General features: G+C 46.8%; 1 protein-coding gene across 5 annotated transcripts in view; it reads left to right on the top strand.

The window, feature by feature from the left end:
* Positions 1–17,231, top strand: part of tp53bp1 (tumor protein p53 binding protein, 1) — a 34,806-nt gene that overhangs the window by 3,384 nt on the left and 14,191 nt on the right. For 3 of the 5 annotated variants that reach the window (XM_042318604.1, XM_042318606.1, XM_042318603.1), the window contains exons 7-15: positions 616–791; positions 1,030–1,156; positions 3,007–3,098; positions 3,195–3,382; positions 4,342–5,764; positions 10,134–10,250; positions 10,635–10,826; positions 11,627–11,693; positions 16,502–16,606. In XM_042318604.1, coding sequence (XP_042174538.1) covers positions 616–791; positions 1,030–1,156; positions 3,007–3,098; positions 3,195–3,382; positions 4,342–5,764; positions 10,134–10,250; positions 10,635–10,826; positions 11,627–11,693; positions 16,502–16,606 — 2,487 coding nt within the window. Of the gene's footprint in view, positions 1–615; positions 792–1,029; positions 1,157–1,501; positions 1,622–3,006; positions 3,099–3,194; positions 3,383–4,341; positions 5,765–10,133; positions 10,251–10,634; positions 10,827–11,626; positions 11,694–16,501; positions 16,607–17,231 lie in introns of those variants that run through there. The other 2 variants (XM_042318605.1, XM_042318607.1) reach the window with 2 other exon arrangements.

Below are 17,231 nucleotides of genomic sequence, written 5' to 3'. Positions count from 1 at the left end.
ATTATTTAATAGACCAATAAGAGTTCCAAACCTCTCTACCATTAACAGCTAGTTTTCCCCTCCCAGACAGTCCTAGCTGGGAAATAGCTTTTTAGAAAAAAGCTATTTTTGTTTCTTTTGACTATTTTAATTGAAAATATTCACAGTAAGATACTTAATTGTTACCCAGAAATGATTTGATATTGAGATCAAAACGGCTGCATTGGGCCTTTTAATAAGAAGGGCTGAATCTGAACATGAAAAGTGCACACCTTAATTGGAAGATTCACGTGAATCACACATTGATGTTGGTGGGACATTGGTAGTCATTTTATAAAGCAAGGATTCGGCCCCAAAATGATCGATCCATACCTCACAGATTTACACATGCTAGTTCTGTTGCTCAATCCCAAATCGACTCCTAGACAATATATTATGCACCTGTGGAGCTCTGGGAAGATTTGATAGATGTAAACAATATGGTGATGAGTCTAACTTGCCCAATAGGCTAGGTGGAATGTTCACCATATTGCTTTACACATCAACTTCTCTCAGATCTCCAGAAGTAAATAAAAGGTCTAAGCGTTGATTTGGAATTGTGCATGAGTTAAATAAAGTGTCTGGTTCTTGCCCCAGGTCGGAGGTGAGCTCTAGCAGCTCGTCGGAGCCCCTGGGTCGTGCCGGCCGGGAACTGAGTGTCCAGGCTTTGCTCCACTCCCAGGGCCTGCAGGCCTCCGAGGACCAGGATCCCAAAGGGGACGACTCTGAGCTGCTGTCCTCTCAGGAGGACCTCTTCGACACTGACAAGACAGGTGGGCCGTCCATCTATCCACCCATCCAAACTATCTGTCTGTGTTATAGACATATACTGCCAGGGCTTACAGCACTTCTCCAGTTTGAGCAGCTCTTGTTAGAAGAGGTTAAAACAAGTGTAGTCTGTTGTTCACAAAACAATTTGAAGGTGAGCAGTCACAACTGTTATCAACAGTTGACATGAACAATTGATCACAAAATTAACAGATGATAATGGAGTTCTCTCTCTCTCTGTAGGCACAGGGGTGGACAGCACAATGTCAGAGGCAGAGAACCAAGGCGTGCCCACCCTGACCCCTGCCCACACCCTGCGTCTGCTGCACCTCTCTGGGCAGGGCACCCTGGTGCAGGAGAGCCTCTCCCAGTAAGACTTCTCTCGCCTCAATACTATACTGCACACTCCCACTGAGTTGCAGGGATGCAAACTAGTCACCTTTCGGTGAAATTCGCCGTTTTGAAGCCAAAATAGGTGACCTACATGATTCATGTAGATCAGATGAGAAAAGTTTTGGGGGGTTGGATCACTACTGGCCTTAACGATCGAGTGATGCGCGTTTGGAGCAATACTGTCTGTATCCAAGGCTCAGCAGATCGTTTACATAACAATAGAATGCAGCGCAGCACGCGACTGAAGAAAGAGGAGACAAACAATTGACTAGTTACAGCATCAGCGCGCGCTCTGGAAAGGCAGCGCGCCAGTTACAGCAGCGCGCCCCCTGAACGAGAAAGAAGAGGTACGTTAGGCGAGAAGCCTGACCACGGAGACGGGGTGATGAAGCGTATGTCATGAGCTGTAACCGGAAAACAACTGGCATTTGGAAAGTTTGAGGTGAGGGAGAGAGTGTGGTGGAATAAGTATTAGTATTGTTATGTATCTTGCTAGCTGGATCGAATTATACGTTAGCTAGTGTTACCTTTCTTGCCTCCCCTCCAGACCGTAGTCGGGACGGCTCAGGGGGAGCCTTCACTTGCTAGCTCCAAGGCCAGAGCAATGTATGGATGCTCTGGGGTAATTCTCACATTTGGGGATCTTATCCTCTGCTAATGACGTGTTAGCCTGGAATTCCACTGAAGTAGTTAGCTTTTATTAAAACTTGTACATCATTTGAGGTAGTCCGAATGACAAAATAAAATAGTGGGCAAACGGAGCAAAACAGTCCGGCCACATCCCCGTCACACACAATTGCATTCAAGACCGAAAGTTAACTTACTACGTTACCCATAATGCACGTCTGTGTTTTAAAGCTCTACCCCTACTTTACCAACACTAGCCAGAGAAATATTGAGCAACATTAGTCAACTCATCTGATCAAGCAATTGAGTTTATGGTGTGAAAATTAGCTTGCTAATAAAGTCAGACAGCTAACGTTAGCTAGCTAACATTAGTAACCTAACCAATTCGCTATAGTATCAACTGATATTCGACTCCTTGCCGTTCCTCAAATTATAACGCGTTAGTTGCTTACTGGACCCTGAAATCTGTGTGAAATGTTAACTAATGTTTCCCCTCTACAGTATGTGGTTAATTTTCAGAATGAAAATAGAGGTGAAAGGAACACGACACACTTTCCCTCTCACTTTTCCTGGCACATTGTAGAACAGATGTCCACAGGCAGAAAGTGTACAATGTAACATTATTCAGTGTAGCCCAAAGATATTGTTTTTGTTGTGTTGAACTTGACAGTAACACATGTGTGTGAGTGAGGGAGGATTATATATTTTTTTACTCAGTGAAAGTTATTTTTGCACACGTAACCTTGTGCACTTGATCACTTGATCGATGTATATATTGGCCACTATAATAGAGCAAAAATGAAACAAACAGGCATTATATTTCTACTTGAAGAAGATTTTTTTCCCAAGTGCAATATTTATACTGATCATGTAGATCATATTATTTGTTTTTAATTAGTTAAAACCTGCCTTTCCCCCTGGCAGGGATTTTTTTTTGCATGTTTTCAGTGCAAATAAAAAGTGTCACCTTTTTGGGCCCATCACGAGTTTGCAGCCCTGGAGTAGTTGCCCTGTTGTTTGGGTTGGCCTGGGTTGTGTTCAGTAGGACAATAGGAAAATCTGTGTTCCAATTGGTCAAGTTGAGGTAGTACTTTACCATTTCAAAACGTTTGTCCCTACTGAACACAGCCAGCGATTCTGTTTTGTCCTCATCAGAGGAAGAATGATTGTTGCATTCATTTTTGTTTTCCCTTCCTATAGAAACTCTGAGTTTGTAGCACCCACCCAGGAAAACTTGAGCCAAACACCTTTCATCGTCCCCAATTCACCGACAGGACAAGAAAATGAACTGGGTAACTAAACTTTCTTTTATCCAGTTGACATGTCAGTTGTTTTAGTTTCTATTCTGAAAAATAGAACTCAGTGATAGACTTCTGGTAACCCCGCAGGTGCCGACGAACCAATGGACACGTCTATGCCTCCGGAGGACCAATCGGATGGTAAGGAGGAGGAGCCAATGGACATGGACCCAGCTCCTAAGTCACACCCCTCGGCATCCACCCCAGTATCCCAGAACTCCCCAGGTTTTGTGTTGGAGAGGACCCTCTCTCTGCCTACCCAGCCTGAGTTCTCTCATGTACGTATCTTTAATCTATTGACCAGATAGTGGGGGAAAAATAGATTCAGTTAGCACTGAACTCAATGGCCGTGTCCGGTTATCCGTTTTTGCGTACTAAATAGGAGGCTGTTTGGGAATGTGAAAAATATCATGTTTTATAGTATGAGTCATTTCGAAAATGTAGTTTGCTTTAAATGCCTGGATGTCATACGCATGGCTTTTCATGTAGTAGGAACTCAGACCAATGTGTGTTTGACAACAGCTGATAATCATGTAAGGGTTTGGGCTGTACCAAAATGAAAGCATGGTGGGGAACAACCAAATTGTGCATTAGATGACGTCTTCTCAGTATGGATGAGCCTAGTATTATTTTTTTGACAGTTTAGTCATTTAGCAGACGCTCTTATCCAGAGTGACATACAGTTAGTGGATTCATCTTAAGATAGCTAGGTGGAACAACCACAAGTACATGTTCCCTCAAAGTCTGACACACAGTATGTTGCTTACGGTGTATGTTTTTACTAAACAGTTTGTTCTAAATTGTATGATTATATACTTTTAGAAAGTATTAGGCAAGAATGAAGTCTTTACATTTTTCTGTACACAACTTTCACCTTTGAATGTAACTATATCTATACATTTTTTAAATTGAAATTTTAGTGGTTTAGCAGACACACTTGTCCAGAGTGACTCACAGTATTGAGTGCATACATTTTCCTACTATTATTTTCTCCTACTAGTCCCCACGTGGCATTTGAACCCACAACCCTGGCGTTGCAAGTGCCGTGCTCTACCAACTGAGCCACATGGTACCACATATAAGGGTAGATCCCTGGTCTCCATTTCTCTCTTTATTCTTCCCTTATTATGGATTATGTTGGTTTATTATGATGATCAAGAATCTCATTATTCAATCAGGTTAAGTCCTATAGGTTCATAAAACACCAATTTAGTTTCTTCTTTTTCCCTTTCCAAAGGATGTATTTGTCCCAACCCAGAGCCAAGAGGCTGGAAGCAGTAGCATAGCTCCACAAGAGACGCACAGCAGGAAAGTGACATCATCATCCCAACCCACAGCACTGGATTCAAGCTCACCCAAGATGGCCGCTGCACCCGCACAGTCCAAAGCACCCACAACAACTGACCGAGAACACTCTGTGACTGATTCTTTCCAACTGGAGCTGTCTGTGAATACTCAGAGCTGTAGTCTGGCCCAGCAGGCTTCCATGCAGGCTGGGGGGAAGGATGTCGAGGAGGACAGTCAGGCTACACAGATAGAAGAAGGTCTGGACGGACGCCTACGGATAGACACCAGTGACTCTGTGATTTCACGTAACAGCCAGAAGAGAGAAAGTAACGGGGTCCCCTCCGACCCAAAAACACCTGCTATTTTGCCTAAAGTTCCTCAGGTGCCTGACTTACTGAAGACTAGCGGGGAAAGTACCAGGAGAGAGGAATGTAACACTTCACAGAAGTCTGACCCGCACAAACAGACAACCTTGAATGTACGCAACGTGAATATAGGCGACGATGGTATCAATGTGACCAAAACAGATAGTTCTCAGAAGCAGGATGCCAAGGCCTCTTCCCCCTCTCCTTCCTCCCAACAGAAGCTTGAAACCATAGACTTATTCACCCCTAGCAGCTGTGTGCAGGAGACGCCTTCTTCCTCGATTAGCGCTGCCTGTAGTTTAGCCTCCCTGTCTCAGTCTCAATCCCAGTCTGTTTTCCCACAGATGTCTCACGTGGGATCAGTGAAGGCTCTCTCTCCGAGTCCAGGTGTTTGTGTAGACTCCAGAAGAGATGGAGGAGGAAGGAGAGATGTAGAAGAAGCAGGAGGAGGGGGAAGCCCGACGAGCTCACAGAAAAACCGGGACCCGTCTAAATCCATACAGTCTTTACCGCAGGAGCGTGGAGGCACTGCTACCAACAGCCCAAAGGAGAAAAACAAAGCAGATGAAGAAGGGATGGAGAAGGGGGGAGAGAAGCAGCACGACAGCACGTTGGGGCCTGAGGGCTCAGGCCTCTATCTGTCTCTCTCTCAGAGCCAGGTGCTTTCTCCAGAGCCCATGGAGGAAGAAGAGGAAAAAATAGGGAAGTTCCCTGTCTCGCACTCCAGGAGCAAGGGAGGAGTAGGAGAGGAGGAGAGCTGCAGCAGCATCATTGTGCTTGAGGAGAGCGAGAGGAGCTCCCAGCTACTGGAGAAGGAAGTGAAGTCGCCGTCTAACATGGGCACGTCTCAGCCAGTGGCAAGCCGGCGGGGGTCAGTGTCGTCCAATGGCACAGGGTCACAGCTGAAGGACACCCAGCTGGTACCAATCGGACTCACCCAGGCTGATAAGGAAGGGTCTAGGGAAGCAGAGGGGCTCCGAGACAAGAGCCTCAGTGACAGCTCTGGAGGTGAGAGGCCTAGATGCCTGTGGAGATATCAGGTGACTCTAGCATTTCCTTGATTCCTTGTGTCCTCTCTTCTTTCTTTCCTTCTCAAAACACATTGTAGGAAAAGATCAGAGGGGAGGAACCTCAGACCTTCTTCCCTCACCTCCAATGCGTTTTGAGGAGCGAGGACACAAGGAAACGATGAAAGACTATTAAGAATCCATGAAGTAGATAGAAGTTTGTTTTTGTCCAATATATTGTGTGTAGACCGAGGTTGGGGGATGGGGTGGGTCACCAGGGGTATGTTTGGGTTGGGGGATGGGGTGGGTCACCAGGGGTATGTTTGGGTTGGGGTGGGTCACCAGGGGTATGTTTGGGTTGGGGTGGGTCACCAGGGGTATGTTTGGGTTGGGGTGGGTCACCAGGGGTATGTTTGGGTTGGGGTGGGTCACCAGGGGTATGTTTGGGTTGGGGTTTGGGTCACCAGGGGTATGTTTGGGTTGGGGTGGGTCACCAGGGGTATGTTTGGGTTGGGGTGGGTCACCAGGGGGTTTGTTTGGGTTTTGGGTTGTGGGTCACCAGGGGTATGTTTGGGTTGGGGTGGGTCACCAGGGGTATGTTTGGGTTGGGGTGGGTCACCAGGGGTATGTTTGGGTTGGGGTGGGTCACCAGGGGTATGTTTGGGTTGGGGTGGGTCACCAGGGGTTGTTTGGGTTGGGGTGGGTCACCAGGGGTATGTTTGGGTTGGGGTGGGTCACCAGGGGTATGTTTGGGTTGGGGTGGGTCACCAGGGGTATGTTTGGGTTGGGGTGGGTCACCAGGGGTATGTTTGGGTTGGGGTGGGTCACCAGGGGTATGTTTGGGTTGGGGTGGGTCACCAGGGGTATGTTTGGGTTGGGGTGGGTCACCAGGGGTATGTTTGGGTTGGGTGGGTCACCAGGGGTATGTTTGGGTGGGTCACCAGGGGTATGTTTGGGTGGGTCACCAGGGGTATGTTTGGGTTGGTCACCAGGGGTATGTTTGGGTTTGGGTATGGGTCACCAGGGGTATGTTTGGGTTGGGGGGTCACCAGGGGTATGTTTGGGTTGGGGGGTATGTTTGGGTCACCAGGGGTATGTTTGGGTGGGTCACCAGGGGTATGTTTGGGTGGGTCACCAGGGGTATGTTTGGGTGGGTCACCAGGGGTATGTTTGGGTGGGTCACCAGGGGTATGTTTGGGTGGGTCACCAGGGGTATGTTTGGGTGGGTCACCAGGGGTATGTTTGGGTGGGTCACCAGGGGTATGTTTGGGTTCACCAGGGGTATGGTCACCAGGGGTATGTTTGGGATGGGGTGGGGGGGGGGGAACACCAGGGGTATGTTTGGGATGGGGGGGGGGGGTGGGTCCAGGGGTATGTTTGGGATGGGGTGGGGGGGGTCACCAGGGGTATGTTTGGGATGGGGTGGTGGGGGGAAACACCAGGGGTATGTTTGGGATGGGGTGGGGGTGGGTCACCAGGGGTATGTTTGGGATGGGGTGGGGGGGAACACCAGGGGTATGTTTGGGATGGGGTGGTGGGGGGAAACACCAGGGGTATGTTTGGGATGGGTGGGGGGGGAACACCAGGGGTATGTTTGGGATGGGGTGGGGGAACACCAGGGGTATGTTTGGGATGGGGTGGGGGGAACACCAGGGGTATGTTTGGGATGGGGTGGTGGGGGGGGGGGAAACACCAGGGGTATGTTTGGGATTGGGTGGTGGGGGGAAACACCAGGGGTATGTTTGGGATGGGGTGGGGGGGGGGAACACCAGGGGTATGTTTGGGATGGGGTGGTGGGGGGAACACCGGTATGTTTTTATTGATTTATTTTATTTATTTCACCTTTATTTAACCAGGTAGGCTAGTTGAGAACAAGTTCTCATTTACAACTGCGACCTGGCCAAGATAAAGCATAGCAGTGTGAACAGACAACACAGAGTTACACATGGAGTAAACAATTAACAAGTCAATAACACAGAAGAAGAAAAAATAGTCTATATACATTGTGTGCATGAGGAGGTAGGTGAATAATTACAATTTTTGCAGATTAACACTGGAGTGATAAATGATCAGATGGTCATGTACAGGTAGAGATACTTGTGTGCAAAAGAGCAGAAAAGTAAATAAATATAAACAGTATGGGGATGAGGTAGGTAAATTGGGTGGGCTATTTACTGATAGACTATGTACAGCTGCAGCGATCGGTTAGCTGCTCAGATAGCAGATGTTTGAAGTTGGTGAGGGAGATAAAATTCTCCAACTTCAGTGATTTTTGTAATTCGTTCCAGTCACAGGCAGCAGAGAACTGGAACGAAAGGCGGCCAAATTAGGTGTTGGCTTTAGGGATGATCAGTGAGATACACCTGCTGGAGCGCGTGCTACGGGTGGGTGTTGCCATCGTGACCAGTGAACTGAGATAAGCCGGAGCTTTACCTAGCATGGACTTGTAGATGACCTGGAGCCAGTGGGTCTGGCGACGAATATGTAGCGAGGGCCAGCCGACTAGAGCATACAGGTCGCAGTGGTGGGTGGTATAAGGTGCTTTAGTAACAAAACGGATGGCACTGTGATAAACTGCATCCAGTTTGCTGAGTAGAGTGTTGGAAGCTATTTTGTAGATGACATCGCCGAAGTCGAGGATCGGTAGGATAGTCAGTTTTACTAGGGTAAGTTTGGCGGTGTGAGTGAAGGAGGCTTTGTTGCGGAATAGAAAGCTGACTCTAGATTTGATTTTAGATTGGAGATGTTTGATATGAGTCTGGAAGGAGAGTTTACAGTCTAGCCAGACACCTAGGTACTTTTTGATGTCCACATATTCTAGGTCGGAACCATTCAGGGTGGTGATGCTAGTCGGGCGTGCGGGTGCAGGCAGCGAACGGTTGAAAAGCATGCATTTGGTTTTACTAGCGTTTAAGAGCAGTTGGAGGCCACGGAAGGAGTGTTGTGCTTCTACACCTGCATTGCTTGCTGTTTGGGGTTTTAGGCTGGGTTTCTGTACAGCACTTTGAGATATCAGCTGATGTACGAAGGGCTATATAAATAAATTTGATTTGATTTGTTGTATGGCGTTGAAGCTCGTTTGGAGGTTAGATAGCACAGTGTCCAAGGAAGGGCCGGAAGTATACGGAATGGTGTCGTCTGCGTAGAGGTGGATCAGGGAATCGCCCGCAGCAAGAGCAACATCATTGATATATACAGAGAAAAGAGTCGGCCCGAGAATTGAACCCTGTGGTACCCCCATAGAGACTGCCAGAGGACCGGACAACATGCCCTCCGATTTGACACACTGAACTCTGTCTGCAAAGTAGTTGGTGAACCAGGCAAGGCAGTCATTAGAAAAACCGAGGCTACTGAGTCTGCCGATAAGAATATGGTGATTGACAGAGTCGAAAGCCTTGGCCAGGTCGATGAAGACGGCTGCACAGTACTGTCTTTTATCGATGGCGGTTATGATATCGTTTAGTACCTTGAGCGTGGCTGAGGTGCACCCGTGACCGGCTCGGAAACCAGATTGTACAGCGGAGAAGGTACGGTGGGATTCGAGATGTTCAGTGACCTGTTTGTTGACTTGGCTTTCGAAGACCTTAGATAGGCAGGGCAGGATGGATATAGGTCTGTAACAGTTTGGGTCCAGGGTGTCTCCCCCTTTGAAGAGGGGGATGACTGCGGCAGCTTTCCAATCCTTGGGGATCTCAGACGATATGAAAGAGAGGTTGAACAGACTGGTAATAGGGGTTGCGACAATGGCGGCGGATAGTTTCAGAAATAGAGGGTCCAGATTCTCAAGCCCAGCTGATTTGTACGGGTCCAGGTTTTGCAGCTCTTTCAGAACATCTGCTATCTGGATTTGGGTAAAGGAGAACCTGGAGAGGCTTGGGCGAGTAGCTGGGGGGAGCTGTTGGCCGAGGTTGGAGTAGCCAGGAGGAAGGCATGGATGGGGTGGTGGGGAACACCAGGGGTATGTTTAGGATGGGGTGGTGGGGAGCACCAGGGGTATGTTTAGGATGGGGTGGTGGGGAACACCAGGGGTATGTTTAGGATGGGGTGGGGGGTCACCAGGGGTATGTGTGGGATGTGGTGGGGTAGGTCACCAGGGGTATGTATGGGGTGGGTTAGGTCACCAGGGGTATGTGTGGGATGGGGTGGGGTAGGTCACCAGGGGTATGTGTGGGATGGGGGGGGTTGTTCAAAAACGTGTATTTTTGCTTATTGATTTAACAGCTTTTGAAGTGATTCAATAAATATTGAATTCAAAGTGTTTTGTCCCTGCAGTAAATCCATTGGGCTACCAGGGCTATATAAGCCTGTCGTCATTTGTCTGTTCAGAGATCGTAATGGTTTTTGTTTGTATTAATATTTGTCCTCTGCAGAGATTCCATTCCACTTCACTCTCCCCAAAGAAGGCGAGCTGATTGGCCCTCCTGTGAGTGCCACTCCCCCTCTGATCAGCCAGTTGAAGCAGACACCAAGACACAGCACTCCGATTGGTGGGTTCCTCCCCCTCAAGAAATACTATCAACTGGCTCTCTCCATAGCCAGCTTTACCATGTGAACTGAAGCAAAGTATTCTAACCACCAACCTATATAGTCTCACACATCACTTCACACTCACTCTCTATCCCACACACACACACTCGCCCTCATACATCAACACACACTCACCCTCTCTCTCCGATTCACCCACTCAGGTACACACACACACACACATACTCTCTCTCTTTGTCGCACCCACACCCTTTACACAAACACAGTTGTTCTCCCAGTCACCTCATCATTCCAATATCATGGTTCGCTAGTAGGATCCCCCAGAGAGGCTCTAATCTGAGCCAGATTACATCGTGGTGGTCGTCGGCTCTTTTTGTTTTCCTCAGACATGACTTCCTTCTCTGAGAAGTCCGCGGCGGTGGGTGATGTTTCCACGGAGACGGCCATGGCGACCAGCGAAATCACGGCGGGGGAGAGTGGCGAGGACACGGCCGACGGGGCTGATGGGAAACTGAGTTTGCGGATGAAGCTGGTGACCCCTGTGGAGGAGGGCAGCTCAGAACACTTCAGCCTGCAGAGTAAGAGCTGTTATAGGCTGATTATTAATGTGTTATTACCACATTATTCAAAGAACAGAAATAGGACAGCACTCCGGTAAATAAACTTAAATTGAAATTTTTATTGCCGCACAAACGTTTGGGGTATGAGCCCTTCAGCGTGCAAGGCAATGGCAATCAATGTCACAACAAGACCACACAGGTGGGTGTAATTCTAAATTGCCAGTCAGTACTGGCCCAGTGGAGATCCCAGCATAGGGAGCTGTGGGGGAAACATGACAATCAAATAAAGATCCACAATACAAAGACATTATGGTGTCATTACCTAAGTGTTTGGCCTGTTTAGAACCTACAAAAGACAAGAAAAATAACATTACTCATTAAGGCCTGCTGGGTTACCACGTTATTACCAATGGAATAGGAATTATAGCTGTTGTAATGGTTTATATTCCAATGCCTGCTTATAAACGTGATATGACCACGTATGTGACCTTTTTGTTTGCCTATGGATGTTCAAGACATCTGTATGTTATTTTCTTGTGAATCTGTGTGTTGATACCATGGAGGGACAAGGGACTATCTTTCAGATGGTACGGTCGTCCATAGAAAATGCAAACAGCATCAAACAATATCCAACAACTGTGTACATAGAATTAAAAGGGTTTCATATGACTACTGAAGCGTATCCATTGATGTATAGAAATGTGACATCTGCTGACTCTCACACCTTTACTGCAAGAATAGACATCTCAGTTTGTTTGTTTATTTATTTTGTTCAACCCCCCAAAACACCAAATTAAACACTTTTCTTTTCCTCCCAGAGCCACCGCAATCAGACGAGGAAGGCTCTGTCTCCAAGGTTACCACCGTTGTCAAGGCTGTAACCAGGTAACCCGCTTTGGTTTCTATGCAAGGCAGCCTGATTTCAGGCTTTTTCCCCTGCCTGGGATTTGACTGTGTCCCAAATGGATTCCTACATCTCATTATCACGATTCAGCTTCATTTAATATTATTTTGTTTACATTTTAGTCATTTAGCAGACACTCTTATCCAGAGCCACTTACAGTAGTGTGTGTGCATACATTTTCATACTTTTTTCATACTGGGATGCCTTTTTGTTCACAACTGTACCCCAAATAAGAGCACTGTTGAGAATATTATAGAATAATGTGTATATATACAAAGATGCTTAATACAGTATGTTACAACCGTCAGTGAATGATCATGGCTGATATTTGCATTTATTTGCGTATATTTAAATGTATTTACGTATACATGTATTACCTGACTTTGTCAGGTCATTTGGTTTCCATGGTTTGTATCAACTCAAACAAGTTTATTTGTCACGAATACAACATTTCACTGTAGACCTTAGTGAAATGCTTACTTACAGGCTTTAACCAATAGTGCAAAAAAGGTGTTAGGTGAACAACAAAATAAAACCACAGTAAAAAGACAAGCTATATACAGTAGCGAGGCCATAAAAGTAGCGAGACTACATACAGACACCGGTTAGTCAGGCTGATTTGAGGTAGTATGTACATATGGTTAAAGTGACTATGCACATATGATGAACAGAGAGTAGCAGTGGTGTAAAAGAGGGGTTGGTGGGTGGCGGGACACAATGCAGATAGCCCGGTTAGCCAATGTGCAGGAGCACTGGTTGGTCGGCCCAATTGAGGTAGTATGTACATGAATATATACAGTGGGGCAAAAAAGTATTTAGTCAGCCAACAATTGTGCAAGTTCTCCCGCTTCAAAAGATGAGAGGCCTGTAATTTTCATCATAGGTACACTTCAACTATGACTGACAAAATGAGAAAAAGAAATCCAGAAAATCACATTATGAATTTATTTGCAAATTATGGTGGAAAATAAGTATTTGGTCACCTACAAACAAGCAAGATTTCTGGCTCTCAGACCTGTACACAAGCAAGCAAGATTTCTGGCTCTCACAGACCTCTCATCTTTTTAACTTCTTCTTTAAGAGGCTCCTCTGTCCTCCACTCGTTAGCTGTATTAATGGCACCTGTTTGAACTTGTTATCAGTATAAAAGACACCTGTCCACAACCTCAAACAGTCACACTCCAAACTCCACTATGGCCAAGACCAAAGAACTGTCAAAGGACACCAGAAACAAAATTGTAGACCTTCACCAGGCTGGGAAGACTGAATCTGCAATAGGTAAGCAGCTTGGTTTGAAGAAATCAACTGTGGGAGCAATTATTAGGAAATGGAAGACATACAAGACCACTGATAATCTCCCTCGATCTGGGGCTCCACGCTAGATCTCACCCCGTGATCACAAGAACGGTGAGCAAAAATCCCAGAACCACACAGGGGGACCTAGTGAATGACCTGCAGAGAGCTGGGACCAAAGTAACAAAGCCTACCATCAGTAACACACTATGCCGCCAGGGACTCAAATCCTGCAGTGCCAGACGTGTCCCCCTGCTTAAGCCAGTACATGTCCAGGCCCGTCTGAAGTTTGTTAGAGCATTTGGATGATCCAGAAGAAGATTGGGAGAATGTCATATGGTCAGATGAAACCAAAATATAACTTTTTGGTAAAAACTCAACTTGTCGTGTTTAGAGGACAATGAATGGGGCCATGTATCGTGAGATTTTGAGTGAAAACCTCCTTCCATCAGCAAGGGCATTGAAGATGAAACGTGGCTGGGTCTTTCAGCATGACAATGATCCCAAACACACCGCCCGGGCAACGAAGGAGTGGCTTCGTAAGAAGCATTTCAAGGTCCTGGAGTGGACTAGCCAGTCTCCAGATCTCAACCCCATAGAAAATCTTTGGAGGGAGTTGAAAGTCCTTGTTGCCCAGCAACAGCCCCTAAACATCACTGCTCTAGAGGAGATCTGCATGGAGGAATGGGCCAAAATACCAGCAACAGTGTGGGAAAACCTTGTGAAGACTTACAGAAAACATTTGACCTCTGTCATTGCCAACAAAGGGTATACAACAAAGTATTGAGATAAAGTTTTGTTATTTACCAAATACTTATTTTCCACCATCATTTGCAAATAAATTCATTAAAAATCCTACAATGTGATTTTCTGGATTTTTTTTCTTCTCCTTTTGTACCTATGATGAAAATTACAGGCCTCTCTCATCTTTTTAAGTGGGAGAACTTGCACAATTGGTGGCTGACTAAATACTTTTTTGCCCCACTGTAGTTAAAGTGACTATGCATATATGATAAACAGAGAGTAGTAGCAGCGTAAAAAGAGGGTTTGGGGGGGGGGAACACAATGCAACTAGTCCGGGTAGCCATTTGATTACCTGTTCATGAGTCTTATGGCTTTGGGGTATAGACTTGGCACTTCAATACCGCTTGCCATGCGGTAGTAGAGAGAACAGTCTATGACTGGGGTGGCTGGGGTCTTTGACAATTTTTAGGGCCTTCCTCTGACACCGCCTGGTGTAGAGGTCCTGGATGGCAGGCAGCTTAGCCCCAGTGATGTGCTGGGCCGTACGCACTACCCTCTGAAAGTGCCTTGCAGGCAGAGGCCGAGCAATTGCCGTACCAGGCAGTGATGCAACTAGTCAAGTCAGGATGCTCTCGATGTTGCAGCTGTAGAACCTTTTGAGGATCTGAGGACCCATGCCATATCTTTTTAGTTTCCTGAGGGGGAATAGGTTTGTCATGCCCTCTTCACGACTGTCTTGGTGTGTTTGGACCATTCTAGTTTGTTGATGTGGACACCAAGGAACCTGCTCCACTACAGCCCCATCGATGAGAATGGGGGCGTGCTCGGTCCTACTTTTCCTGTAGTCCACAATCATTTCCTTAGTCTTGGTTATGTTGAGGGATAGGTTGTTATTCTGGCACCACCCGGTCAGGTCTCTGACCTCCCTATAGGCTGTCTCGTCGTTGTCGGTGATCAGGTGTTCACTGTTGTGTTATCTGCAAACTTAATGATGGTGTTGGAGTTGTGCCTGGCCATGCAGTCGTGGGTGAACAGGTAGTACAGGAGGGGACTGAGCACGCACCCCTGTGGAACTCCTGTGTTGAGGATCAGCGTGGCAGATGTGTTGCTACCTACCCTCACCACCTGGGGGCGTCCCATCAGGAAGTCCAGGATCCAGTTGCAGAGGGAGGTGTTTAGTCCCAGGATCCTTAGCTTAGTGATGAGCTTTGAGGGTACTATGGTGTTGAATGCTGAGCTGTAGTCAATGAATGGCATTCTCACATAAGTGTTCCTTTTGTCGAGGTGGGAAAGGGCAGTGTGGAGTGCAATAGAGATTGTATATTCTGTGGATCTGTTTGGGCGGTATGCAAATTGGAGTGGGTCTAAGGTTTCTGGGATAATGGTGTTGATGTGAGCCATTACCATCCTTTCAAAGCATTTCGTGGCTACGGAAGTGAGTGCTACGGGTCTGTAGTCGTTTAGGCAGGTTGCCTTTGTGATTTTGGGCACAGGGACTATGGTGGTCTGCTTGAAACATGTTGGTATTACAAACTCAATCAGGGACATGTTGAAAATGTTAGTGAAGACACCTGTTAGTTGGCCAGCACATGCCCGGAGCACACGTCCTGGTACACCGTCTGGCCCCGCAGTCTTGTGTATGTTGACCTCTTGTGTATGTTGAAGGTCTTGCTCACGTCGGCTACGGAGAGCGTGATCACACAGTCGTCCGGAACAGCTGATGCTCTCATGCATGCCTCAAAGCGAGCATAGAAGTGATTTAGCTCGTCTGGTAGGCTTGGGTCACTGGGCAGCTCGCAGTTGTGCTTCCCTTTGTAGTCTGTAATAGTTTGCAAGCCCTGCCATATAAGACGAGTGTCAGAGCCGGTGTAGTATGATTCAATCTTAGCCTTGTATTGACGCTTTGCCTGTTTGATGGTTCGTTGTAGGGCATAGCAGGATTTCTTGTAAGCTTCCGGGTTAGAGTCCCGCACCTTGAAAGCGGCAGCTCTACCCTTTAGCTCAGCGCGAATGTTGCCTGTAATCCATGGCTTCTGGTTGGGGTATGTACGTACAGTCACTGGGGACGACATCCTCGATGCACTTATTGATAAAGCCAGTGAATAATGTGGTGTATTCCTCAATGCCATCGGAAGAATCCCGGAACATGTTCCAGTCTGTGAGCAAAACAGTCCTGTAGTTTAGCATTTACTTCATCTGACCACTTTTTTTATAGACTGAGTCACTGGTGTTACCTGCTTTAATGTTTGCTTGTAAGCAGGAATCAGGAGGATAGAGTTGTGGTCAGATTTACCAAATGGAGGGAGAGCTTGGTACACGCCTCTGTGTATGGAGTACAGGTGATCTAGAATTTTTTTCCCCTCTGGTTGCATATTTAACATGTTGATAGAAATTTGGTAGAACTGATTTAAGTTTCCCTGCATTAGTCTCCAGCCACTAGGAGCGCCGTCTCTGGGTGAGTGGTGAGTGCTCATCCTTTTACCATGCACAGTTGAGTTGACACTCGGGTTACGAAAATAGTTTTGAATTCGCTGGGGGGTTGCTGGTGTCCGTATCCTAGATGCCGACTCCTGCCGTTTTGCCTTCTAGTAAGGGACTGCTCAGGGTGTCTCCGCGTGTGTCTCTCAGGGGGTTTGGTTCTAGTATAAAGACACATTTCCGTTCTTCCTCAAGGAAATGGAGAATACTGCATTGCAAGGCAATTTCATGACATACCATTGGCTTGTTGTATGACCAGTGTCCCTGTCCCCAGCCCCCTTTCCAGCCCCTCTGTGTTCAGCAGGGTGAGGGAGGCCCACAGACAGGTGATGGAGGACCAGGCCGAGGCCCATCCCAGTGACCCTGGAACCCCTGTCAGGTAAACAACGCGTATGGCCTCTGACATGGGTTGTGTTAATCAGGTCAGTGTGGCACAACATTTTAAAAATGTTGCGCAATGCAAACCTTAAAACGAGCGTTTCTTAGTGGACAAATTTGGATTGTAGGCTACCTCCCAGTTTCGGACTGATCTCTTCGGTTGCATGATCAGGATAGTTCTTGTCAGCACGCCTTCAAAAACTAAGGTTTGTCTCTGAGCATTTGGTGCCAACCTGAAGTATAGTCAGTTGATTCCCAGTATAATAGCTCCACCTGCTGGCTGAAATGAGAGCCTAGTAGTAACACAAGCCTAATGTCTATTGTGGCCTCAGAGTATCCCTTCTGTTTTAAAGTCCTGTAAAACTTCAATTAAATCTAGTCTCAAATAGCAGCTTGTCCAATGATAACACATTAGTGCAGAAAATGAAGAACATTTATTAAAATGCTAGAAGTGAATTAACTATGCAAGTGAGCAAAAGCTGTGTGCATTATTAAGGAAATAGTAGTTTAGCTCAAATAGTCACCTGTCTCTAATAAGCGCCTGTTGTGTTGAGTGAAAAAAACACCCATGCTATTAATTAGAGTTTCACGGTATGTCCGATTGGGATAAACAAGGGACATTAATT

The sequence above is a fragment of the Oncorhynchus tshawytscha genome, unplaced genomic scaffold (assembly GCF_018296145.1).
Source record: "Oncorhynchus tshawytscha isolate Ot180627B unplaced genomic scaffold, Otsh_v2.0 Un_scaffold_530_pilon_pilon, whole genome shotgun sequence".
NCBI classification, from domain to species: domain Eukaryota; kingdom Metazoa; phylum Chordata; class Actinopteri; order Salmoniformes; family Salmonidae; genus Oncorhynchus; species Oncorhynchus tshawytscha.
Note: the sequence above shows the minus strand (reverse complement) of the source record. Positions and strands in the feature narration are given on the sequence as shown.